General features: G+C 44.6%; 2 protein-coding genes across 2 annotated transcripts in view; both read right to left on the bottom strand.

Moving 5' to 3' along the window:
• Nucleotides 1–458: 458 nt before the first annotated feature.
• Nucleotides 459–15,031, bottom strand: acadvl (acyl-CoA dehydrogenase very long chain). Its single transcript, XM_004079816.4, has 21 exons — nucleotides 14,907–15,031; nucleotides 14,613–14,701; nucleotides 14,420–14,483; nucleotides 13,300–13,371; nucleotides 12,158–12,230; nucleotides 12,005–12,069; nucleotides 11,779–11,913; nucleotides 9,937–10,081; nucleotides 9,684–9,813; nucleotides 9,446–9,571; nucleotides 9,163–9,361; nucleotides 6,478–6,582; nucleotides 5,357–5,443; nucleotides 5,113–5,175; nucleotides 3,275–3,376; nucleotides 3,078–3,175; nucleotides 2,695–2,767; nucleotides 2,538–2,610; nucleotides 2,361–2,433; nucleotides 2,207–2,282; nucleotides 459–1,423 (listed from the first exon to the last, which is right to left on the bottom strand). Exons 2-21 carry the CDS (start codon nucleotides 14,684–14,686, stop codon nucleotides 1,286–1,288), a joined length of 1,971 nt encoding a protein of 656 aa, XP_004079864.1. The 5' UTR covers nucleotides 14,687–14,701; nucleotides 14,907–15,031; the 3' UTR covers nucleotides 459–1,285.
• A 682-nt stretch (nucleotides 15,032–15,713) lies between these two features.
• The window catches only part of dvl2 (dishevelled segment polarity protein 2), a 32,733-nt gene continuing 23,092 nt past the window's right edge, over nucleotides 15,714–25,354 (bottom strand). Inside the window, exons 4-15 of the mRNA XM_023966242.1 lie at nucleotides 25,013–25,122; nucleotides 24,692–24,821; nucleotides 24,035–24,125; nucleotides 23,858–23,927; nucleotides 23,615–23,754; nucleotides 21,838–21,914; nucleotides 21,691–21,758; nucleotides 21,473–21,607; nucleotides 20,976–21,107; nucleotides 19,177–19,353; nucleotides 18,742–18,966; nucleotides 15,714–17,123 (exon numbers count right to left, since the gene is read on the bottom strand). Of these exons, the coding sequence (XP_023822010.1) occupies nucleotides 16,552–17,123; nucleotides 18,742–18,966; nucleotides 19,177–19,353; nucleotides 20,976–21,107; nucleotides 21,473–21,607; nucleotides 21,691–21,758; nucleotides 21,838–21,914; nucleotides 23,615–23,754; nucleotides 23,858–23,927; nucleotides 24,035–24,125; nucleotides 24,692–24,821; nucleotides 25,013–25,122 (1,927 nt within the window). The 3' untranslated portion in view covers nucleotides 15,714–16,551. The remainder of the gene's footprint in view (nucleotides 17,124–18,741; nucleotides 18,967–19,176; nucleotides 19,354–20,975; nucleotides 21,108–21,472; nucleotides 21,608–21,690; nucleotides 21,759–21,837; nucleotides 21,915–23,614; nucleotides 23,755–23,857; nucleotides 23,928–24,034; nucleotides 24,126–24,691; nucleotides 24,822–25,012; nucleotides 25,123–25,354) is intronic.

The raw sequence follows: 25,354 nt of genomic DNA, 5'->3' as shown, positions 1-25,354 counted from the left end.
TTTGGACCCCTCCCCTCCACATACGGCAGCTTTTTAGCTCTAAGCTCATCACTGTGGTTCATTTCTGGAATCAACCAGTTTTGTTTAGTCAAATGTCATTTTCCTGTTTGCTCAACATCCTCATCCAGATTCACTCTCTTTCTCACAGTCAGGTTGAGGTGAAAGGTTCTTTCACACGCAAAGGGGAAATTCTCAGCGTCTTCAGGGCCCCAGCACTCATCTCAGTCTCGCACCATTGAAGGCCTTCCTTCAGCTGTCGAACACGGCGAGGGCGAGAGAGAGAGAGAGAGTGCAAAAACCTTCACCACAATGCAGCAGCACATCCAGCAGCCCCGGACTGTTACCGCCATCTCTGCAGAGCGTTTTACTTTGGAAGAGTTCAAAAGAGCAGAAGTAGGAGCAAAACTTTAGGTAGCTGTAAAAACAGAAGCAGGAAGTGAGGTCACGCACACTCAACAGCAGCTTTCCCGATACCTCGATCAAGTTTATTGAATTATTGGATCGACTCCAAATACATGAACTTACAAACTGACAGACTCTGCTTTGTTTGACAGCAGAATTATCATGTGACCTCCTAAAAGCAACACGTTTTCAGCCATTTCAAATATATACACAGATGATGGTAAGTGCTTTATTTTCTTCAACTTACTAGATAAATGGTCATTTTGGAGATAGATTAGTGAGATTTGTGAAACGTTAGCACCTCACGTGTTATGGTTTCATTCGGCCCGGTGGCCAACTGCAATCACAGCAGCTTCACGCCGTTTTTACTGGTTACCGTGAGCTTAAAGGCATTTATGTACATACAGCAAACATACAATCCGTCCTCCTGCTTTTAATCCTCAACTGGCTTCTTGTTTCAGAGTTGCATTGATTGTGTTGTGCGAGTTAAATAAAAAAAAAGAATAAAGGCATCATAACAGGCTTTAAAATCCAGAATTATTACAGAAATTTGTAGCTACAGTCAGTAGAAGGCCCGTTTACGAGCTCACATTCGGCTCGGTTTCAGACGAAGGAAAATCCTTTTGAACCAGCGTCTAGTTTGGCAGATTTAAATAAACGAACGACAAAAAAAATGTGTTGACAGCTGAAACACAACAGGAAACAGGAGTTCATAGCTTCCGTGTTCGAAAACGGCATTATTTTCGTCGCTTCGCCTTGTTTCATGAAAGCTGAAGCAGCGGGGTGAGGAGCTCTGATGCTCCAGTCTGACCAGACGGAAGGGTTCTGAAGGGAGGCGGGACAAAGAAACACAACCTGGGTGTGATACACCAGAGAGGGGCATTTAAAAACCCAAAGGGTGAGGAGAGACCACACCCCCATTCTCCACCATGGCAGCAGAGATGGCCCGCATGTTCTTGAAGGTCTGCTTGGACTGACCGGACCGCAGGAACTTGATGTCGTGCAGGATTCTGTCGTAAGCCTGGAGGAGGTGGAAGAGGTGGAGGTTAGCAGCTGGACCCGAGAAGGGGTTTATACAAATATACACCTCCTGTGTCCAAAGATAAAGAGGGTTTATACAAATATACACCTCCTGTGTCCAAAGATAGAAGAGGGTTTATACAAATATACACCTCCTGTGTCCAAAGATAGAAGAGGGTTTATACAAATATACACCTCCTGTGTCCAAAGATTCATTAGCTGCTATTTTAACAGTAATATCTGTTCAAATCAAGAGGTCTTCAGTTCTTTTCTGTTCTCTCAGTTGCTGGACAGGTAAAAAAAAAAAAAAATAGTCTCAAAGATAGAAGAGGTTTATACAAGTATATACCCCCTCGTCAACAAAGATTCATAACCCCCTCATTGCAACGGTAAAATCTGTCCAACACAAGAGGCCTTCAACTGCTGGATTAAGGTTTTTAAAAAAAGAAGAAAAACGTTCACTTTAATTATCAAAGGGGGTTTATACAAATATACAGTTGAGTCCAAAGATTCATCAACCCCTTATTGTAATACAGTAAATCTGTCCAACACAAGAGGCCTTGGTTTTTTTGAATTGTGCTCTTTAGGAGGAGCAAACCTCCTCCACCCCCCCTGGTCTCAGTCAAAGGCATCATAGAGCACAGGTGGAGTCACGAGTCTGAAAGTCGGATGATGGAGCCGATTGTTTTGCGCGATGGCGTTCAAATGGCCGTCTTCCTCACTTCCATGACAACACCCCGTGAGAAACCGTAAGAGTGCACGGTTAGAAAGCAGCTTGTCTTACCTCCAGGCACCAGGTCTCACACAGCATCTTTTCGTGCTGCGCCGACGCCGCGCCCTGACTTAGAGAGCGGGAAGCCCTGTGGAGCAAAAACAAGCTGAGTTCAGCGCCGGCAGAACGGAGCAGACAGGTGGGAGTCTGTGCCGTCGTCCCATACCTGGACAGTACCACCACCATGGCGTACAGGTCTATGGCACAGTCTGCTACCCTCTTCAGAACGAACTGCTCATCTGCAAAAGGGAAGGGTTCAGATTTCATGTGAGATAACTTCTCTGCTCCTTTGAAGCGGGTTCTACAATAATAATTGTGGAAAAACTCCAAAGTCCAGAACTACCGATGATCTTCTTGCCGTGCTTCACCAGCAGCTCCTCGATGACCGCTCCGAACTCCTCGATGGCTTTGACCGTCTGAAAAAAAAGGCGAAATGGTGTTCTTGGTCTGCTCCTTCACCCCCCACCCCCAGATAATGAAAGAAAAAAGAAAAGTCCTACCAGATCGCCGCTCTGAGCCAGCTCCGGATGCACACTTCCCTGCAGCGTCAGCCCCGAGCTGAAACCCGCCTTTCTGAAACGCCACACAGAACCACCTTCAGTCATTTCCACACAGCAAAGCAGCTTTCAAACGGAAAACATTTAACGCCTCAAAGAACAGAAACGGGTTTGAAGTGAGGAACATCTGGCGCTGGAGGGAACCCTCAGTCTGAGGTAAAAAACGTGACAAGTGGAGGCACTGCAGAGCGTGACATTGAACACTACAGGAAGTGTTCTATGAGCAGATAGGAAGTAGTGAGGTTCACTTTGACACACTTGTGTGCGGAAGCTTTGTTTTGTCACCAGAGAGGCTTTTTCGTGAGGTTAAAGAGAAAAAAAAAAACCTTTTGGCTCTCTTTGTGATCTCTCCTGCAAGGAGGCCGGCGTTCCCGATGGGATTCTTCAGGGCTTTCTGCAAACTCTTTAAGTGGTTGCCAGCATTCTGAAAGGGGGCGGGGATAAAATAAATAAATAAAAAGAGTTTTTAATAAAACATATATGCCGTGAGGCCGAAAAGAAAACAAAAAACAAAAGATGTTACCTGGAAGCCGTTCAGAGCCACGAAAAGCCGGAGGATGTCGTTGGTGCCCTCGAAGATTCGGAAGATTCTCAGATCCCTCATCACCCGCTCCACGCCGGAGTCCTACAGGAGCACACAGACGAGCACCGCCCAATCCATCAGGTCTCTGCACATTTGAACAGAGTGAGGCGGATCGAGCTGTTTGGGGGCATTTCCATCTGCAGCAGCAGCGACCCGTTTTCAGGTGGGATCTGCTCTGCATTCAGGACACGGACGCCACCGCGGTGGAGTTTGTGGGTGTTGTTCCACCCGTGACCACAGATGCGTGCCGCCTGTTTTATTTTAAGTAGAGCATCCGTCGGAACAGAACTACACCTCCGTGTTTTCGCTCCTGTGAACTGAGCCCCAAACAAAACAAAGCTGATGTTTCTATGTTTCTCTGTGTGTGTGTGTGTGTGTGTGTGTGCATTCGTGGGAGTGTGTTGCACGCTGCAAGAGAGCAACCCCCTAACCACAGACGGCGCTCAGCTGCCTTGCTGGTCCTTCACCCTGACTTCTGCTCAGAAACCGAGCGGGCGGGTGCAAAGACGGCAGGAGAGGTGCCGCCGCTGCAGCAGGAAGCGCTCCCCTCCATCCTGTCGTTCGAGTCGAGTCGGCAGAAGTCCCCTTCTCCGTTTGACTTTCAGCCACGCCTCTTTTCGGGCAGCGGCGCCAATGTTTGCAGACGGCGGACGAGAAGGCAGCGGAGCTGTTCCGGGAAGACGAGCGGAGCGGGCCATCTGGTTGTTCGTCTGTTCTAGTCCGGTTCTTTCCCAGCACTTCTTTTCATGTTTTCATTTCCAGGAGCTAAAGGTTTGACTCTGATATCTAAAAGAGCAGGAAACCTCAGCAGGGGATCAGTTGGAGCGGAAATGCATTTTTAATCGATTTCACATTTCTGTGCGCTGGCCTCGCCCTCCCCCTCAGTGAAAATGGCGGTTTTTCTGTTAGTTGTATCTCCATAGCAACCATTTGAGTTTGTGGTCGCCTGGGGATGATGAACACGTCTATATCCTTTTTAGAAGCATCAGCAAGAATAAATTCTTGGGATTTTGTTTTGCCAACAAGGGTTTTTTGTTAACCCCGCCCACATTCCCAATATAGTCGTCGTGTCCCATCGTTCCGCTCAGCTCGAGCCAACGAGTCGGATTTAATTTTCACAATATTTTGGTTAAAAAAAAATGCATACACACGAGCGACAGGGGAACAGCGCCATTGTGTGTTCGTCACTCCAACGCCGTCAAAATCTACAAACTTTAAAATCAACATTTGTTCAGGAGTAGTTTTCCAGTGATGCTCTAGGAGGCGGGAGGCGATAGATGCAAATCTGTAGGAGGAGTTTAAACTTGTAGAAGCGCTAAAAGTATTACCGAGGTCAAAGGTCAACCAAACCTCATGAAGCTTCCCCCAACTAAAGTTTTTCTTCTCCCATATTGTGCGAAAATGCAAAAATTGCCTAACTTCACGCTTTGCCACAAAATGGTTTCCAAGCTGTTCTGTGGCCATCCCATAATAATTTCAAAACTTCCTGTGGACGCAACCTGTCCTTTGGTTTTGTTAGATGTTTATTTGGAGGCCCGCAAATTTAGGACCCATTTCTTTTTTGACGGTTTCACCAGCTATGATGTTCGTCTTTTTGTGTATCTTTGTGTGTGTCTTTGTGTGTGTTTCTTACATTAGGAATTAGTGACATACGGGTTTAAGGGAACAAATCCAAGAATTTCCCCCCAAAATCAAAAAAGTCGGTTTGTTTTGTGTTGGTTTTTAGCCTCTGCATGCGGTTACGCTGGTGAAAGTGTTTGCAGCAGCAACACACCTACCTTCATGAAACCCATGCCGCCCATAACCTGGATGCTCTCGTCTGTCACAGTCCACGCCGCTTCCTGTTGACACACAAGTGACAGGCGGTGAAGCCAAAACCACCCTCAGCACCAACCGCCCCCACTCCCTGCCCCTCCGCTCCGGGGGCGTTGGGAAAGAGCGGCGGAAATGACCACAGAAGGGAAATATTTCTACAGAGCTTTCAAAAAGACGAGCGTCAAGGGCGCAAACGCCGCTCCTTACAGAGGCGAAGATCTTGCTGATGGCCGCTTCGATCTGGAACTCTGCGGCGCCGCTGTCCATGTTCCCGCTGATCATGTAGGCCATGGACTGCAAACACAGAATCGTTTCATGATCAGAGACTCGGTGGGAGAACACGCCTGCCACAGATGAAGGCACGGAGGAATTATGACGGCAAACGCTAAAGGATTGGGTGTTAAACCACTCTGTGTTTCACACATAAACCTCCACATTTTCCCTCTGCTTCTTTGCCCCGCCCATCACATGATGACATCACAGCAGAAATGTCAATATTTTCAGATCTTTTTTTTGGTTGAAAATATTTTCCATACAGAACTTAATGGGGAAGCAGTTTCTCTCCAGAACAAACCGATTTTGCCTTAAAAAAAAGTTATTTCGATTTTAAAAGTTGAGGTTTGAAGGCAGGGGTTAGCCCAACCCCTCTTCCCATAATCCATCTGTTTACAATCTCTTGCTAGCTGACAGCCCTTCACACCTCAAACTTAACATTAGATTAGCGGTTCAACAAAAACAGTGAGGAGAATTGGAGCTTTCCAGCCGCACAGTCCTGATCCAGATTCCACCTCAGACGAGGAAAACAGAGAGGAACATTTGTCTGCAAGAGGAAGCATCAGAATGGAGCAGAGCAGGACGCCCACCGTCTTTACAACAGCTGCATTTTTATAGATTTCAAAAACAGATATTAAAATATAAAACAACACAAAGAGGTGCTTTGAACAGGTTCAACAAGATTAAAATCATTTAAAGAAAACTCAATACGGATCAGTCAAATCCACATTTGCCGAACTATTATGGTTAGTATGGAGAAATCCCCGTCACCATGGCAACTCTTCTGACCTAAAAGGCCATCCCGCTCTGGTTTATCACAGACCCGCTCTGTTGAAAATCCTATTTTTGGTGTTTTAACTTTAACTTTTTCTGATTATGCTTTCAGACAGTAGAGCTTTCACTGCCGCCTTCCCGTCAGATTTCCTCCAAACTCAAATAAAACTGAGCATCTGACAATATGAAAGGACCCCGAGTCAGAGGGCCGCTGCTGGTGCTGATTGGCATCACAGCCTCGGTTCAGATTAGATCCACATCAGCGGAGGAGCCGGCCTGACCTCAGTGACATAGTGCAGCATCGCCATGCGCGCCACCTTCTCCTGGATGGCGCCGTAGGTGTGGATCTTGTTGCCAAACTGGGTCCTGTTCGCCGCGTGATCCACCTGAGGAATAAAGCAGACCACAAAAATGAGACCACATAAACAAACCTGGGCTCTGCTGGCCTCCTAAATGACTCTGCTGTCTCGCTGATCGACAGAAAGCAGAAGTTTGGCCAGGCAACCGACAACCACCAACGCCGCCAAACCGTGCTGAGCAAGGAGCTTCACACGCACTGTGGTGAACAGCTGCAGGGATGAAAATGCCAAATTAAGATTCTCCTTATTAGAATGCGGTATTGCAAGTCATTGAATTGCTGATTGCAAAATGTAATAATGTATTCCAAGCTTTTATTTTGAAAAGCAGTTTGAAAAAGAAGGAGGATCGTCTCGATTTTGCTTCAGTATCTAAACCACAATCAGAGCTTCTCAGTCACAACAAGATGATTAATCATCTGTCTTTTTTGTTCAATAAATAATCAGGAAACAACAGATATAGCTGCTCACATTTAGTGATAAAGTTCCTGTTAGAGAAATTCTTTATTTTAAATCATCTAAATTAAAACTATTCAGTCAAATCACAGCTAAGATTTGCTTTGCATGGAACTTTTTAGTCCATGTTTGACTGAAATTTTTAAATAATAGTTTAAAAAAATAAATGATTGATACATTTGTGGACAAAAATCCTCTTTATTGTTTGGGAAATAAACTTCTTCCAGAGATTAATCTATAGGATTGATTAATAAGCCAGTTTTAACAGCAGCACTGATGCACAATCATTTGCATTTATGCAAAGTATTTGTCTGCAGGCAAAAACTTCAACCCTAAATTCAAGTTTACTTCAGTTCTCATCTCAAATTATCCCAACAAATCCCTTCAGATGCTGTTTAACACTGAACATATGATTATCGTCACTGCAGGAAAGATTCAACGTAAATGTTTGGTTTTCTCTCAATAAAAAAAGTTGCTCCCTTCTTATAACCAGAAGTTTGCAGCGGCGCCGACTTTAGACGGCAGTTTTTGCCGAGTCGTGAGCTGCAAACAGTCATGTTCACCGTGAACGAGAGACGCTCTGCTGCAGAGGAACAGAGGACAAACCAACGAGTGTGAACGCACTAAACCGGGTCAACCAGAGACCAGAGCATTTTAGGGATTGTATTTGTATGTGTGTGACCTTGTGTGTTTGAGTGTGCGTATGTATTTGTGTGTGTTTGAGTGTGCGTATGTATTTGTGTGTGTTTGAGTGTGCGTATGTATTTGTGTGTGTTTGTGTGCACATGATTGCGTGTGTTTGTGTGCACATGATTGCGTGTGGGTGCGTGCACATGAATGCGTGTGGGTGCGTGCACATGATTGTGCGTGCACATGATTGTGCGTGCACATGATTGTGCGTGCACATGATTGTGCGTGCACATGATTGTGCGTCTTTGTGCGTGCACATGATTGTGCGTCTTTGTGCGTGCACATGATTGTGCGTCTTTGTGCGTGCACATGATTGTGCGTGTTTGTATGCATATGATTTTGTGTTTGTGTGCATATGATTGCGTGTTTGGTGTGTTTGTGTGCATCTGATTTTGTGTGTTTGTGTGCATCTGATTTTGTGTGTTTGTGTGCATCTGATTTTGTGTGTTTGTGTGCATCTGATTTTGTGTGTTTGTGTGCATCTGATTTTGTGTGTTTGTGTGCATATGATTGTGTGTTTGTGTGCATATGATTGCGTGTTTGTGTAGGTGTGTCTTTGTGTGCATATGATTGCGTGTTTGTGTGCACATGATTGTGTGTGTTTGTGTACACATGATTGTGTGTGTTTGTGTGCACATGATTGTGCGTGTTTGTGTGCACATGATTGTGCGTGTTTGTGTGCACATGATTGTGCGTGTTTGTGTGCACATGATTGTGCGTGTTTGTGTGCACATGATTGTGCGTGTTTGTGTGCACATGATTGTGCGTGTTTGTGTGCACATGATTGTGCGTGTTTGTGTGCACATGATTGTGCGTGTTTGTGTGCACATGATTGTGCGTGTTTGTGTGCACATGATTGTGCGTGTTTGTGTGCACATGATTGTGCGTGTTTGGTGTGTTTGTGTGCATATGATTTTGTGTGTTTGTGTGCGCATGATTGGGTGTGTGTGTTTTCTGTATTTGTGTGGCCGGCGTGTACGTATCTATTGGTGTGTGCATATGATTGTGTGTTTGTGTGTGTAGTGCTGTACTTCTGCATTTCCTTGCATGGTTTCCTCTGTGACTCGAGCTTTGCTTTTAGCCGCAATGAGAAAAAACAGCTGAATGTGCAGCAGCTCGACATCATCATTTTAAACCTGAAGATCGGGTTTAAAATGATGAAACTTTTCCAGAATGCCAACTTAGAATGTAGAAAATGTAAATAATTCTTTAAAATGTTGTCAAACTTTGTAGATAAACTGCAAAACTGAGCTGCTTCATTGCATTTTGGTGTTTTTGATTTGGCAAAAGAACAAACACAAACATCATTCCTTTTGGTTTTGACCAGTAAACAACATAAACAACACAAATAGCGGCGTTTCTCTGACTTCCTGCTGAGAACTGAGCGGCTGCAGCCTCAGCAGAAAAACAGAAGCTTTCAAATGAAGGGACTTTCCCCCCGAGCGGACCCTCCCCCACACTCACAGCTTTGGAAATCACGCCTTTCATGGTGCCGGAGAGGGCGGCGGCCATGCCGAAGCGCCCGTTGTTCAGGATGTTCATGGCCACCTTGAAGCCCCCGCCCACTTCGCCCAGCACGCAGTCGGCCGGCACGCGGACGTTGTCGAAGTAGACTTCGGCGGTGTTGGACGCCTTAATGCCCATCTTCTTCTCTGGAGGACCACTGGGAGAAATTTTCAACGGATGTTTGAGTCAAAATAAGAGTTTGCAGTGTAGACATAGAAAGAAATGAAAGACAAAAACTCACTGTGACACTCCGCCAAAGCTCCTCTCCACAATAAAAGCAGTGATCTTGTCTTTCACCTCCCCCGTTTGCGGATCCTTCACCGGCGTCTTTGCAAACACCGTGAAGATTTCTGCCAAACCTCCGTTGCTAAAAAGACAAAACCATTTTATAGAGGTATTTGAACATTCTCAAAAAATTTATTAAAATGTGCTATGCTGCCCCCTTGTGGTCAACCCTGGTTTTGCACACAGGCCCTCACCTGATCCAGATCTTGCTCCCGGTCATGGTGTAGTACTGTCCACAGGGAGACAGAACGGCCGTGGTCTTGATGGAGGCGGCGTCCGAGCCGCTGGCTGGTTCCGTCAGGCAGAAGGCGGCGATATTCTCACCTGGAAGCACACAGAGAGACGCCATTCTGGAGCTTCTTCATGAACTCGTTCTGATTTATAGAGGTTTCTGGAGCAAAATTCAGAAGTTGTGTCCCCCACCCCTGCCATGTCTCCTCTTCTTACCTGTGGCGAGTTTGGGGAGGTACTTCTCCTTCTGGGCTTTGTTCCCGAAAAGCAGGATTCCCTTAAAGCCGATTGACTGGTGGGCCCCCAAAGTGATGCCGACGCCCAAATCATGGCTGCCAACGATCTCCACCAGCCTGGCGTACTGCAGGAGAAACAGACGAGAGGCATGAGGCCGGAAGCCGACGTCCACCAAAGGGCTACTGTGCCACAAAATGCACATGTTAAACAATGCATGTTAACAACTGTGCCATCAAAAACCATAACCACAACTCTAATACTAAGAAGTACAAAAACATTAGCATTTTGTCTGAGATGTTATTTCATTCAACACACACATTTGTGTTGAATGAAATAACATCTCATTTGTCATACCTACAGCAATAGGATTGGATACAACAGAACAAAATACCATCAGTATTTCTAAGAACGTCACAACCGGTAACATGAAATTAAAATAAGCGTATTTTGCACGTATAATTAAATGTTTTTACTATTTCCTCACTTTGCTAATTATAGTAGTACACATCTTCCACAATAGAACAGCATCGTTATTTATTGTTTTCACGCTCAGTAAATAAAGTGGCGATGAGCTGTAGTATTCATGTTACAATATGTTCACATTTCATTAATCATCACATTTCATCACCGCAGTAACGCCAAAATCATGACCAATAAAAAACAACAGCTGTGCGGTCATTAACGTGCAGCAGCTCGCTTTTCTGACGTACCCGCTAACGTTGCTCCGCCCCTCATCTCACCAGCAACAGTCCCAAAACACAGGGGCATTATTACAACGATTTGATGTCAGTATTTGTATAGGTGGGCGGGGTCATAGGAACAGCGCTGCGTGAATGGATTATTTGCTTATGGGGGAAAAAAAAGAGCTCATTGTGAGAAGAGATTGTCACTCAAACCAGATTTTAAGGGGGTCAACCAGGGGTCAGCCCCAGGTTGCTCACCCCTGGTTTAGGGTCGAGCATCTTCATACCGGACTTGACTCGTGCCTCAAATTTGGACGATGAGCATCAAATTTGCTGCTGGACGCTTGTCCAAAAAAACAAAAACACGTGTGCATAAACTTGACGCTCCAGACACGTGTGGGAGGAGCTACTTTCCAAAGTTCATAGCCTCGTTGCTACATGGAAGCATTGACGGCATGTCTCTGCGTCTTTCAGCGCCGCTTCTGTGTCTCTGTGACCCAATGTGACGACTTATACGAGGAAAGAAAAAAATTAAAATTAGAGGATCTTTTTATTATTGTCTTCATACAGATAATTGTCATTAAAGTCAGGAGTAGAACCATCAGCTTCTCCTCCATGTTGGTTTTGGACTCCACCTGCTGATTACATCACCAAAGTGGAGTCCCTGATTGGTTAATGGAACAGGAATTCTTCGCCAAAGTTACGTTTAAGTTCGGTGTTGTTTGACCGACGCTGCTGCCCTCTGGTCGCGCCTGTAAGGAAAATCCAGTGGTCCCTCTCTACATCACAGTTCCTAGATTTTTATCAGTACATTTTTGCACAATTGCACCCTTTTACAGCATATTGTGTTCTACGTCTTGATTGGCTGTTGGCCTCCCCTTTCATGTCATGTTATCTAAATGAGATTTTTCTTTTCATTTTATAAAACTGGAAGGTTTGAACTTTCAGAGTCTAAACGAGGGACAAAACTGGGAAAATGTTCATGTCTGTCTAAAAAGTGTGTAGTGAGGAGTTTTACAGCCTTAGAACATCTAATTGTTGTCATAGAGACAGACAATGTCACAGATTTCACCCATTGCTGGATATGTTTAACGTACGGACCGCCGGCTCGGCCTGAGGGGTCACGCCCGATTCGTACCTGAGTGTTTGACAGGCCGAGGCCGCCCAGGTCGCCCGGCACCTGCAGGCCAAAAGCCCCCATCTCCTTCAGGCCCTCCATGGTGTGGTCCTCCACTTTCTCCAGGGCGTCGTTCTTGGCAGGGTCGTTCACTTCCTGCAGATACCAAACCCCCCCGAAAGAAAAAAAGAACATTTGTATAAATGTGAATAGAGCGGAGCAGAACGGAGCGGGTGGTTCAAAGTACCTCAAAGAATTTGCAGACGGGCCCGACGAGCTCCCGCAGGAACTGCTCCTGCTCCTCGTTGAGAGCTGCCACACAAACGCATTTCCCATCAGACCTTTCTTCCATTTTGCTGGAGTCATGAATACCAGCTGCTGGCAACATTTCCAAACATACCTTTAGGGAAGGGAAAGACCTGCGACGTGGCGATCTGCCCCTTAAACATGTTGACGGCAAAGGATTTGGATTCCTGTGAGGAGAAAAACAAGAAAAAACGGTTTAATGTCCCCCAAAAAATCCATTTGTGTGACGCTAATGCTTTGCTGAACGGCTGTCCAATGAACTGTTCAGTGATGTGACGTTTCATCTCTGCTTAGCAAATACTTTTATACACTTTTCACTTTATTTGATGGTCTTTGTTGACAAGAAGCTCTACTTTTACGGTACGCCCAGCTGCAGTTCCTCTGACAGCAGACAGAGCAGCAGTCTGGTAAAATGATAAATGTGCCGCCAACATCTCTGCAGAGCGCGATGGCCTGATTTCCCGCCTCTGCACTGGAAGTTTCCGAGCAGCTGATGAGAACTCTTCTATGAATAGGACAGAGTTCTGCACGTGCAGACACGGAAACTATGTAGAGTGATTTACAGCGGCGGACCCCCCCCCCGACCCATTTTACGCCACGGACCTGCTCAATGTCAGACGATGTATTCACAGGCCGTACTTTAATGTCTGGTGGGAACAAAAATAAAGGCTTGAATGTTTTCTAAAGTGGTTTGCTCAAAATATAACAATCAAATCCACCATGAATAAACTTTATTAGCAGTGTTCTTGTAACATTGGAGCAGAGTGGGTTTGGTGTGTTGAATCAGAATAAATCCAAATTTGGAGTAAAGACACCAAACACAGATTTCTTTTATTTTGAAGTCGAAGGCTCTTCCTTCCCCTCAAATATCCAAAGAGCTTGGAGCTTTTAATTTGGAAGTCAGAGCAGCTGCTTTAAGAAGGTAATAAATGCATTTAAGACACGAGACCGAGGAGAACAACTTGACAAAGATGAATCCAAAATAAAGACAGGTGTGGAAAAAGGGGACATCACTGTTTCAAAATAAAACATTCAGAATCAGAAATGATGTAAGCTCTGTTTTCGTTCTGTGCCACCCTGTTCCAAGTGACCCACAGATCGGTGACGTGTTGTTGACCTCTGATTAACACAAACCCACGTTTTCTGCTGTAAACTACATGCCGACGAAAACTCTACAAGAGAGGTTTGCTGCTCTCTGAGCTCATTAGAAACGACTAGAAGAAGAGAAAAACGTACGGCAGTGACAGACTTCTTTTCCACTTTGGTGGCAGCATCACTGCTGACAGCAGAAGGCTTTTCCAGAACCGCCTGAGGAGAAGCACATTTAGAAAAAGGAATTAAAACACTTCAGAAGCGGAAATAACTGGAACTTTCTCATCTTCCTCGAGCAGGAAGTCCTTCGGACAATCTCCTCCAGGCCTTCATAACTTTTTGGTTCTCTTCTTTAGTGTCTTTATATTTGATTGCTTAAAAAAATGACCAAATCCCAGTTCCAATACCTCAGTAAAAAATACAGACAGCCGCTGAAAACAAAAATAAGCAGAAAGGCTATTGTTTGTTGAATCAAATCAAATAAAAAAAATGTAGAAATTGATTTCCATTTTACACTCATCCATTCAGATTGGTGATACTCCAGAGGCTGCATTTATGACACAAATGATGAAAAGTTTCAGCTAATTTATGAGTCATCTGCTAAACACAATTATGCACAAAATGCCACCGCTTTGTTATAATAAAATCCTCATCCCTTTCTATAACCCATTTATCCAGAATAAGGACAATAAAATTGCACTAGCATAGGGGCCAAAAAGAAAAGACTCCAATATGCCTAAACAAAAATATAAATTTATTTTTAAAAACAGCAAAAAATATTTTTTATATTATTGCAATGAATTATAAAAACAGGTAATAAAGCAGTATAATAAGAAACAAACAACAGGTAATCTAGCTAAGGAGCAGATTTGTCAATGATGCTGACAAATAAAGTTAAATATTTTTGAATGATTTGCCAACAAAAAAAAATGCTATTTAAATAGTCACTAGTTCCTGCGTTTGTTTGTATGCTGTTCTCGAATATGTGCATTTATTATAATAAATTAAGCTACATAAGATGAAGGTGAAGCTAAAGGAGACGGGTTTGATGTGAACTTTAGCCTAAAACAACTGCTACGTCACCTTTAATGACCGAGTCACGTGACCACTAAACTTTCCCCCACTTCCATCCGCGCACGCGCGCGAAAGGGGAGTGTGTTATGTCATCTGTATTTCACCGGCAAAACACGGCAAACTGAAACCAAATTACTAAACTAAACTAAATTAAAACGTCAAAAGATGAATTCGTTTGAAAATGTCGCACCTGAGCCGCCTGGCTGGCGTAAAGACGAGGGCTTGACACGGACACCACAGCTTGAGGCTGACCTCTGCGGGCCACACACACACAGCAGTTGATGTTAACAACAATATTTTCAGAATATCAATAAACAATAACAATTTTAAGGCGTTTAATAAGATCTAGGGCGAACATTTACTAAAACATTGGCGGTACTCACCGTGCTAGCACGGGTTGAATCCTGAGAATGTTGCCGCAAAGGGCGGAGGACTGGCTCACCTTACGAAGAAGCATTATTTTTGTTTTGTTCTGAGGCAAAACAACAACAAAAACACGTTATAAACAATAAATGATCGACGAAAAATTCCAACGTAAAGCACTGACGTGGCAAAAAAACAGATTCTAGCAAACGACTGACGACCGTCGTTTCGTAACTTCACTGAATGACTTTAGAGTTAAGAGCGTCAAACCCTGAATAAGAAAAAGAATACACCGGGGAATTATAGTAACACACCTGCACAGTGTGTGAAATTTGTTCAAGTAAAGGTAATAAGAGTTACGGGCGCCGCCGAAGCTCAGGTATGTCCTGTTGTCTGTGGTCAGTTATGCTACTATTCTTCTTCTCATGAACGTCCACGACTTTTAAACAAGGATTCCATTGCATTAGCGCCCTCTGCTGTCCACAAGATGTAACGCCTCTGCACGGTGCGCGGTGCTCATGGGATATGTGGTACAAACTTAAAAGCAAAAGAACTTAAGAAAAAAAGAAAAGCGGTAAAACGTATTAAAACCTCAAAAACGATTATATCACAATGCAAAATGAAAATTATATCTGTATGTATATGACAACCACAAAAGGCCTTTTTCTGATGATTGGGGACATACATGAAGACAACTAAGCTTAAAGTGGCAAGTGAAATAGACAAAAAACCTAAAGTGAATCAAGATGAGAAGGCAGAAATAAACAGATGAGTTTTGATTAGAAAGTTTGTAAAGAGTTTATGTTACGGAGGTCAGGTTCCCATGGGAACAAGTCGGGTGGGAGTGGCGAGTTTTCTTTATTCACATCATTGTGAATCAGGACGACAAAAAAACAAATAAACTACGAATTTGTGACGTAGAAGATATGCATGGCTAGCCACAAGCTCTCTGCGCTGCTACATTCTGATACAAGTTTTTAGATTTAGGCTAAAAACTCCATAATAATAGTTAAAAGGCCACTGGGAACGCTTTGAAAATGGATCAAAAGATGATCGGAGAGGGTTTTTAAAGGCTGGCGTCTCCTGGAGAAAAGGCTAGAATGATCAAGTCAGAGCAGAAATGTTTGTAACACATTTATTCTCAAATACACGAGCAAAGGTGTCAAAATGAAATCAAACAATGTGACATTTCCAAGGCTAATCTTTTATTCTGAAAAGCTGTCTCTTCATTTAGCACCTTAATAACTGGATTACACATGATGTATATAATCACTCATATAAAAAGTGAAACGTGGTGAATAATGTAAGTCAGTCACATAAAACAAGCATGGAGATCCGAGGACATATCCATCACAGTTAGGAAACAAACTACAGGTTATGAGAAAGTACCACTTTCAGTCAAGGTTTGTACTTTTTTTTTCTTCCTAAGTACCACAGGTACTATCAAAACCTTTCAGTCACATTTAAACAAAAACAAAAAAAAGAAAGAATGAGAGGTCGATTCATTACACGTTCCCCCTGAAATGTTTGGACCTTGTTTGCCTTCACAATGATGGAGCTTGGTCTTTACAATGGACTTGTGGGTAAAAAAAAGAGGTTCTCTGAAGCAGAGCTAATTTTTGATGTACCCCAAGAGTAAAAAACAAAACAAAAACGAGGAGTGTGAAAACTGTGCGGTCAAAAATTCATGCAGGATTGAATCCTTTTCAAGTTCAACGTGTACCTGGCGCCCTCTAGTTTTTACATGTGGTACCAGGGCGTTTTGAATAAAATAAACAGGTTTTCGTCAAAAGCTGCTCCGTCCTGGATTTTATATCAATAAAGTTTAAACTCTAGTGTCATTTTCTTTGCCGTTTGAAACCCTGTATCACCAAATTTGTACCAAGTGCCCCTCCCCCCAATCCAAGAGGTACACGTGAAATCAAGATTCCAGCAGGTCCTCGAGCAGGAACGCTAACTTCACATGACGTCCACGAAGAATTCGCTCGGGTTACCCATGGCCAGGTGGAAAGACTGGCGGGATGCAGTTAACTCAGGGGGGACTGAACCCAGGTCGCGCGTGGGTGGAGCTCCTGGAGGCCCCCCTGGCGTGGAGGAGGGAGGCGGTGGCAGCGCGGGGTGCATTGGGGCAGGCGGTAGCTGCTGCGTGTGCGGGAGGCCGTGGGCGGCCGCCAAGGCGGGGTGGTGTGGGTGCTGAGGCACCATCATCACCATCATGGGGTTGTACGGCAGGATCCCGGGAGGGTACGGGGACATGTGAGGCGGCTGGGGCAGGCGGTGGTGGTGGTGGTGGTGCGAGCGCGAGGAGGCGTGGCTGTGCTCGCTGGGCGCGGCCGAGCCGTGCCCGCGCCTCAGGCTGCTGCGGGTGGAGTATTCCGACTCGCTGCCACTGCCCGAGCGCGAGTCTCCCCCGCCGCCGTCCCCACCTCCGCCCGTGGGAGACTTCTCACCTCCTCCCACAACACTGCCAGGACCTTTACTGCCGCGGTGGCGCTCGCCCTCGCTTCTTGTTGAACCGCTGCTTCGGCTCCCTGAAGGCAGAGGAAAGGACAACGTTAAAAACGTTCACGTTGGCCTCTGCGACACGCCTTCAACGACCGATCAAGTCTATGTAAACACGACATAAACGTATGTTTCGGGCTTCCGCGTTCAAAACTCTCACACTCGTGCGTTTTTTTTTGCAAGATATTAAGTCTGTTTCTGGGCTCTACGCCATTGATTGGCCTTGACAGTTGAACCAGTTCAACTTTGACCAGTCCTGGAGCAAGATTCCTGAGATTGACTGCTGTGCTAGTTTTAGCTAGCGCCAGTCCAGTGTGAACACTGTGTGCTAATGAGCGTTCAAGAACCAGCGTTCAGCGCCATCTTGAATGCGCATGACATGCCTGTATGTAGTCTAAGATATGAAGTTTGGGTTTATTTAACGCTCTAAAGGTGCATTTAGACTCGGTGCTAGGATCCCTGGTAGTTGTCTGCTTGTTTGTGTGTGTATGTGCTCTTGCTCCTGTAGAAGTCTGCTCCTGCACAGCTGCTGACTCCGCCCCCTCTGCAGAGCTGATTGAGGCTGCTACCAATCGCCTGGCTTGGAGGGAAGCTTTAAAAGCTCCCAGGATCCTTTGCTCCAGTGGCGGCTGCATTCCTGGGTGGGAATTCGTTCTTCAGCTTGCCCCTGCTGTCTGCCTGGCCTTTGCCTTTGAAAGCCTCTAGTTTCCCTCTTAGTTTGAATCTGGTTTTGTCCTTCTGTTACATTTACTACTGTGGCCTTTTGTTTGCATTATGAGTCATTTGGAGTTTTGTATTTCTGTCTTTGGTGTCTTGCTATAAAGCCTGAGAATTTTATTTATACCATTATTTATCCCCCCTTTGGTGTTTTTTTGGTTATTTTCCTTTAGTTCCCTTTGATTTTTATGTGTCACCAAATAAACGGCTGTGTGGCCAACCTTGACCCCGCCCAGTTATCATAATTTTCTTTATGTTACCTATTTTCTCCCTCCTCCCTAAAGAGGGAGGAAAGAAATGTTGAATATTAGCACTTCTTTTGTTCCTACTTTTTTTTCCTTTTACCTCACTTACCGGTCATTTTTCCCCACAGTTGCCACAGCGCTCACGTCACCTCTTCTTTTTGCTTCCCGTCTGGAGTCTCATTCGTGTTCACACTGTAGTGAACTGCCCCGGGTTACACTTGCCTGCCGACCCGAACTCTGTTTTGCAGAGTTCAGAAGAGCTTTTGCGGAACGAAGCAAACAGTTCTGGTGTAAATTTGCTCAACAGACCTGCTCCTTACAATAAACCGCAAGTTTTAACCTGGCGGTCTCTGAACTTTTTCAGGTCACAGATCGGTTCCACGTCAGGCAAAATGGGGGTCTGATTTTTCTATTTTTAGTTTCCCGTAACTTTTATTTTGAGCAAAAGACTCCAGGTTTTTGTCTGTTAAATGCAGCTTTTATTTTGAAGTCTAAGGCTTTCAAAATACGTTTATTTGTTACCTTTTCCAGCTTGAGTCAGTGGCTTTAAGCGGATGGATTGTCAACCGAGCACCTTGACATGCGTCGAGAATGAGTTGGATGTGGCTTTCCAAAATAACTCTTTCAAATACTGAATCAGCAGGTATTTGAGCGCTGTGAGAAAATATGGCGAGTCTGCGCTCACCCTCGCTGTGCTGGCTGCCGGTGCTGCCGGGGGCGTAGCTGTAGCTGGTGAGTTCGTGGTACGGAGGAGGCTGGCTGGAGTAGGGGTGGGTGGGGTAGGCCTGGTAGGGAAAGGTGTGCATCATGGGCCACGGAGTGGCGCCCGGGAGGGGCAGGGGGGCCAGGGTGTCCTGGTCGGAGGCGCCGCTGGAGCCGTCGTTGTCGTTCAGGGACAGATTAGCCATGTCTGTGGAAGACAGGAACTGTAAACCACTTATGCTTCGTCTGCAATAGGGTTCATTCTGTGTGTCGCGTCATTTTTAAAAGGGCTTCATCGTGACGATGCTTTTCTACTCGTCATTAAAGAAACCCCTCCAAAATCTATTTAATTTAACCGTGTGGAGTCCACAAGAAAGCAGGTTGTTCCTTTGATGTGTCGAGTTCTCCGGCGACTCACAGTTCTCGCAGTCGCTCAGGTCTCCGAACACGTAGTAGCACTGCTCCGAGAAGGTGATCTTGTTGACGGTGTGGCGAATGAAGCCGGCCTTCAGGAGGTTGCTGGCGTACTTCCGGGCTTCCCGGCGGTCCTGAAATCCTTCAATGTGGTGGAAGAGCCACTCCACTACGTCAGAGCCTGAAGACACGGAGAGAAAAGGGAAAAAAAAGTTCCCTTTCATTACGTTCATTCATGCCAAACATCTTCTTTCTGGTCGAGATGCTTCAATGAGATGGATAGTTGCAGAAGTGACTGCTGGAAGAGGAACAAACACGTTCTGAACAGAAAGACTAATCTGATGACAGAGCCTGTCTGAAATAACCCTTACCAGGTTCCAGGAGACATCTAGAACCGTAGCCATGCACCCGTATGGGGGTTGGCGTGTGCGGGTGCTGCGGGGGTCTGGGCTCGTGAAGGGCCTTAGACCAGAGCGCATCTTAAGGGGGGCGCAAACCCAACTAGTGTGTCCAGTTTGAATGTTAAGTCACTGAACAGAAGCCAACAGACGTCTGACACACATTTTGAGCATCAGGCGCAAAGCAGCAATCTACCAGCAGCAGCAGCAGCGTGTTTCGAGTGTCGCCATGTTTCAAAATCTAAACATTGGTAAAGAATTTGTGTCCATCAACCAATCAGAGACTCAGCTGTGGCCCGTGACGCGTTATTGATTTGATCAGTGGGTCCAAAACCAGCATGGAGAATTTGACAATTCTACTCATGAAGTTTATTTTTCTCATTTGTATGGGACAGTAAATTTGTTTCTTATTTTTATTTTATTCTTAATTTAAAGTTTTTCCCCTCCTCTGACTAATGCGGGACAGATCAAACAGTAAGGGCAGTTGTGACTAAACCATAAACCAGCTTTATAGTAATGTTCTCTACATTATTATTCTATAATGTAATTAACTTTGTGTTTTTAAATTGTAAACGACCTGCATCAATCTTTCCGAATAACTTTTTGTTAAGACTTTAAATTGAATTTTTGGGGTTTTTACTACACAAACGTGTCATTTCATCTGTTTTTTGTCACCATTTGGCTTTCAGATATCCCAACAGTAATCCACAGGTGTTAATAGATCTGACAGTGATAAAGTAAATACGCCCGTGGAAGTCTAAAGTCTGCAGCCAAAACTGGCCCCCCCTCATCTTTCCGACCTACTGCAGATCAAAACGCCCTCTCGTTCTTTTCGGTTCTCCTCCTCTGTCCAGCTCTCTGTTCCTCCGGCTCGACTTGTTACCATGGGAACCTGAGCCTTCAGCTGCTCAGCTCCCTCCTGACCTCCCGACCTCCGTAACATAGACTCTTTACAAACTTTCTAATCAAAACTCATCTGTTTATTTCTGCCTTCTCATCTTGATTCACTTTAGATTTTTTGACTATTTCTATTTATTGTGCTTTTAATGATTATTTTAACCTTTGTTTTATACAGGTTGGGTTTCTTGAAAGGCGCTTCTAAATAAAATGGATTATTATTAAAACATTATTAAAGCTTTTAAATAAAACAACAAAAAGTAGAGCAGAAGTAAAAAAAAAAGAAAGAAAAAGAAAAACTTGGACAGACTTCTGAATACTGCTTGTGATTCAGATGCAGATGATCTCAATTAAACAGATGTTATCTGGACCACCCCCCCACCCCACCCCCAATCCCCCTGTCACACAAGTCACAGGGTTTTAATCCAGTGAGTATAATGGAAACCCTGTAAAGTCCTGGAAGCCCGGAGAGTTCACTGAACTGTGGTCTTTTTTTCCATCTTCTTACCGAGGAAGGCGTTGGGGATGGTGATTTTCAGCCACATGCGGTCCCTGACCTCCAAACCGGACTCCGGTGACGCCATGGCTTTGGCCACAGACGCCATATCGGAGTGCAGGGATAAGTTAAAGTCGTCGAAACCTGCAGGGAGTCGCAAAGTGACCAAGAGAGAAAGAGAAAAAAAAAAGTGGTTAGATCTCAGCAGGAATGCGAGCGGAGTGCCTTTTCTAGAGATCAAAGGCAGGAAAGCAGAGGGTCTCGCTTATCACGTCGCACAACAGCAGCAACAAAAGCAGGGGTGCAGATGGGAAATGCAAACCCTGGGATAATGTCTTCAGGAAAACAAAGATTGACGGGAGCTGCAGCGGGATAAGGAGCATCATTCGGGTCTTGAGTATCAACAGTCTGGACAGAAACTCAGACTGGAGGCGACTGTGAGGAAGACAGGAGTGAAGCTCGGTTACAGCTCGCTGTGAGGGGAGGCGGAGGCGGCGGAGAGGACGCACGTTCGGTTTCGGTCACAGAGGAGGAGGAGGTGATGGTGCTGAGTGAAGAGCTGCCTGGGAAGGGGGGGTAGCCGCCGCTCACCGCCACAGAGTGGCTGACCCACGCCGCAGGGTCGATGGGTCGGATTGGCTCATCTGTACAAACAGAGAAAAACGGTCCTTCAGATACACAAGAGCTGCAGACGGAGGAAGAGGAGGAGGAGGAGAGTTGGGCTCACTGCGAGGAAGGGTGAAGTATCCCTGAGGAGAAGGGTCCCAGCACTTTGCCACGGTGAGGATGATGGGCCTGCAGAGAGACAGTAATCATTTTACCAGGAACTAAACGCTCCAAATAAAAACGTTTAAAAAAAGAGGCATGAACTCACCCCGGCTTGTGCACGATCTCTCTGAGAACCCGAACGGCATCGTCGTTACTCATGTTCTCAAAGTTGATGTCGTTCACCTTTCATGTGTGAGGAAGCACAAAAAAAATAATAAAAACATGATGAATTTTGCTGGAGTAATTTATCCAAAAAAACCCCGCCCTTTCCAGGAAGAGTCTGCGCTGCCAGCACCGCCCCCAGGCTAACAAACACGCCCAACCTTTATGCATGGAGGTATATATAAGCACAATATGCACATCCATTTTTTCAAAAGTTGGACTTTTATTCGTTTTCGTGGGTGAAACGTTGACGGATCGACTCTAGGATGACGTCATGAATCGGCCGGACCCACAAGGAGCAAAAACCGGTGCCTCAGAGATTTGGTCGTCTTACTGCCGAGTATGACAAGAGTTCACAAAAATAACTTATTTTCCTTAAAAAAAAGTCATTCTTTATTGTGTTAAAGGTAATGCTCCCTGAAAATATAGTCTAACTTTAAACTGGTCTCTGATTACATGCAGTTGACACACAGAACAGCTGGTTAGCATAGCATGATAGCATAGCAGCATTTGTGTTAATGACGGCGTGTTTTATTAAACATACTGTTCCCGCTGTAAGTCTGACAGCTTTATCCTCCAGTTCTTTCGGGATGATCACCTAAAACTAAAGCTACAGGGAGGTAACTAGCAGAAGTTACGCTTTTCACGGCGCCTCCGCTGGTGTTTTTTTCTCTCAGCCGCGCAGAAGCAGCTCCTCTTTGCCTGCTGCTGGTTTCACATCTGCACTTTGCGAGAGACCGGCGAACTGACTTCACTCCAAACAACGGAATCACAAGAGCGCAGAGAGCTGGGAAAATAAATTCTGGATTTTCCCAAAATAATGCGTCTAAAGCGACAAATCAGCCATGGTCAAAGGTAATATAGTATTATATATATATGGATACAGTTTTTTTCTGAAAGGCTTAAGAAAAGCAGGATATAAGCTCCGTAATAAATGCAACTTTTTTACAGAGAACCAAAAAGTCCCTTTCTGTTCCTGTTTCATTTAAGTGCAACTTTGGAAAAATAAAAATATTAATCTTTGAAACTTCTAGTTTTAGTTTAGTTACAGACTGTAGTTTTAGAAATTTTACACAAAAAACAAACAAAAAATGAGCTGCAACACACTGTATTTGTGGACCATTCCGCTTACCAAAAGTCCTGCAATTTCCTCTACAACCACCAGTTCATCTTATGTATGAATTCTGGTCACGTTTACTGACCTTGAACCAATTTTCTGGTCAAGGTCAAAAGTTGTCCAAACATTTTAGTACGACTTTGATAAACTACAAAGATGCAGCGCCTGTTGGATTGTTGAAGCATTCTGGGTACTGTAGTCAGGAGCTTGGTACTGTGCTTCAACAGAATGACGCAGTTCACTAGAAAAACTTCCCATCAACCCCTCTGACTAATCACATGTCCCTTAGCCCCTCTAGGCATTCTGGGTAGTGTAGTCATATCATGTTATAGCACCGTTTTGTTTCACTTCAGATAAACTACTCAGAAGTGAATTTCTAATAAACTACTGCTGCTCTGCAGAAATTATGTTCTAGAAAATATGGATTTGATTGATTTTGGCTAAAAACGACATAATCATAGTTAAAAGACCATTGGGAATGCTTTAAAAATAGATTGAAAGATCATTGGAGTTGGACTTTAAGGTAAAAGAAAAGAAAGTAAATCTAAAGCGAAATGAGACTTGTAACATTAAAGCGATCACAGCGCGGCTGACGCCTCCACACCTGCAGCAGCATATCCCCAGGCTCAATGCGTCCGTCTGCAGCCACAGCTCCTCCCTTCATGATGGAGCCGATGTAGATGCCTCCGTCTCCTCGCTCATTGCTTTGGCCCACGATGCTGATGCCCAAGAAGTTGTACTTCTCTGTGACAAAAGTGGGTAAATTTTTAAAAATAAAAAGAGGAAATATCTGCATTTGCTAACTTTTCTGAAACAGAGTAAAGAGAAATCAATAAGACGTGCAGACCCATGTTGAGGGTGACGGTGATGATGTTTAGGGACATCGTAGAATCTGTGACGCTGCTGAAGGAGGAAGCCTGAGGTCACAAACAGTAAAAGGCCATACAGGCGAATTAGTACCGCACAAAAGAAAGAAATTAAAAGCCAAAAAAGAATAAAAGCTTTAAATGGCAACTGCTCATACCCTCTCCAACCGCGGGGGGCGCTGTTTCCTCCTCCTCCGATGCCGTTTCAGAAGCCTGGAGGCTGTGCTCTGTTCTGTTGCACTACTGAACCTACAGCAATAAACAAAAACATTAAAAGATGTTCTTTATGATGAAATGAGCACACGTTCTTCCCTTAAATAATATTTATAGTTTAATAAAATAATTTAAAAGCAGCTTTTGCCCCAAAACAGAAAAAAATGTTGGTTAAATGTAAAATAAACAGGAATCCTTTCCCAAAAAACAAATGCAGCAGGTTATTCTTTAATGAACCATGCAGACTAGTACAACAACCTTTAAAAATGATTCAATATTCTTATTATCAACCATATTTCTAATGCAATAAAAGATATGACATCTCATCTATTGTGACTATAATTAGATGCACTGAAAGTGATTGCAGTGAGTTGCTGTTCAAAAATGGATGAAATTGCTCACAAAATGCAGTCAAATCAGTTTTAGTTCCCTTTTTTGGAGCATTTACATTTAGTAACTGACTGGAAGAAAAGGTTTAAAGCCTTTCTTGAGGAAATTTTAGAACCTTTTTTTTGTAAATCAGTTTTTACAGAAGCCACATGTGGTTCTATAAAGATAAAGGGTTAATGGGTTAAAAGACTCCGCCCCCTTTAGTTTCCTACCTGCTCATGGTGTCGTCATCCTCAGAGTCGCAGAAACTGGTGGTTTCCAGCTCGCTGCTCATCACCGTGCTGGAGCTCTCGTACCCCGCCAGGTGGCGCTCCAACCGGCTCTGACCGTTCATGCGAGAACCTTAAACAGGAGATCAGAAGAAAAGAACCATCATGTTTGCTCCCTTTAGTCTTTACAGATATTTCGTCATGTCATTTAGGTTAAGTTTCTCATCCCAAACTGGATGAAACGCAAATAAACAAGCAGCGCAGCGTCAAATCTGGACAGGACAGCGGCGGGAAGGCCTGTTGGGATGCGGCGCCGGCGCTCACCGTGTGGATCCAGGCTCTCCCGGTGGCGAGGCCTCTCCCTCCTGAAGGAAACAACAGACTCCGTTTCCGTCTGCTCATCCAAAGTCTCTACGCTGCCCGTAGCATTGGGGCTGAAGAAGAAAGAAAAAGACAAAACGTATTTACCAACAGGAAAAAATATCCTTTGCATCTCAAAATAAAATGAATTAGTCCCAATTAGGCGATGAAATAGTCTTCCGCCTTTATTGTGTAACTTCTGCTCAGTTTTTGTCACAGGCAGAGATCCGGTTTCTTCTCACTTCAATGAAAAGTTTTTCAGTTAAAAACCCAAAGACTCGATATCCTTTTACTAAACGATCCTTC

This window comes from Oryzias latipes, chromosome 18 (assembly GCF_002234675.1).
Source record: "Oryzias latipes chromosome 18, ASM223467v1".
Taxonomy (NCBI): Eukaryota; Metazoa; Chordata; class Actinopteri; order Beloniformes; family Adrianichthyidae; genus Oryzias; species Oryzias latipes.
Note: the sequence above shows the minus strand (reverse complement) of the source record. Positions and strands in the feature narration are given on the sequence as shown.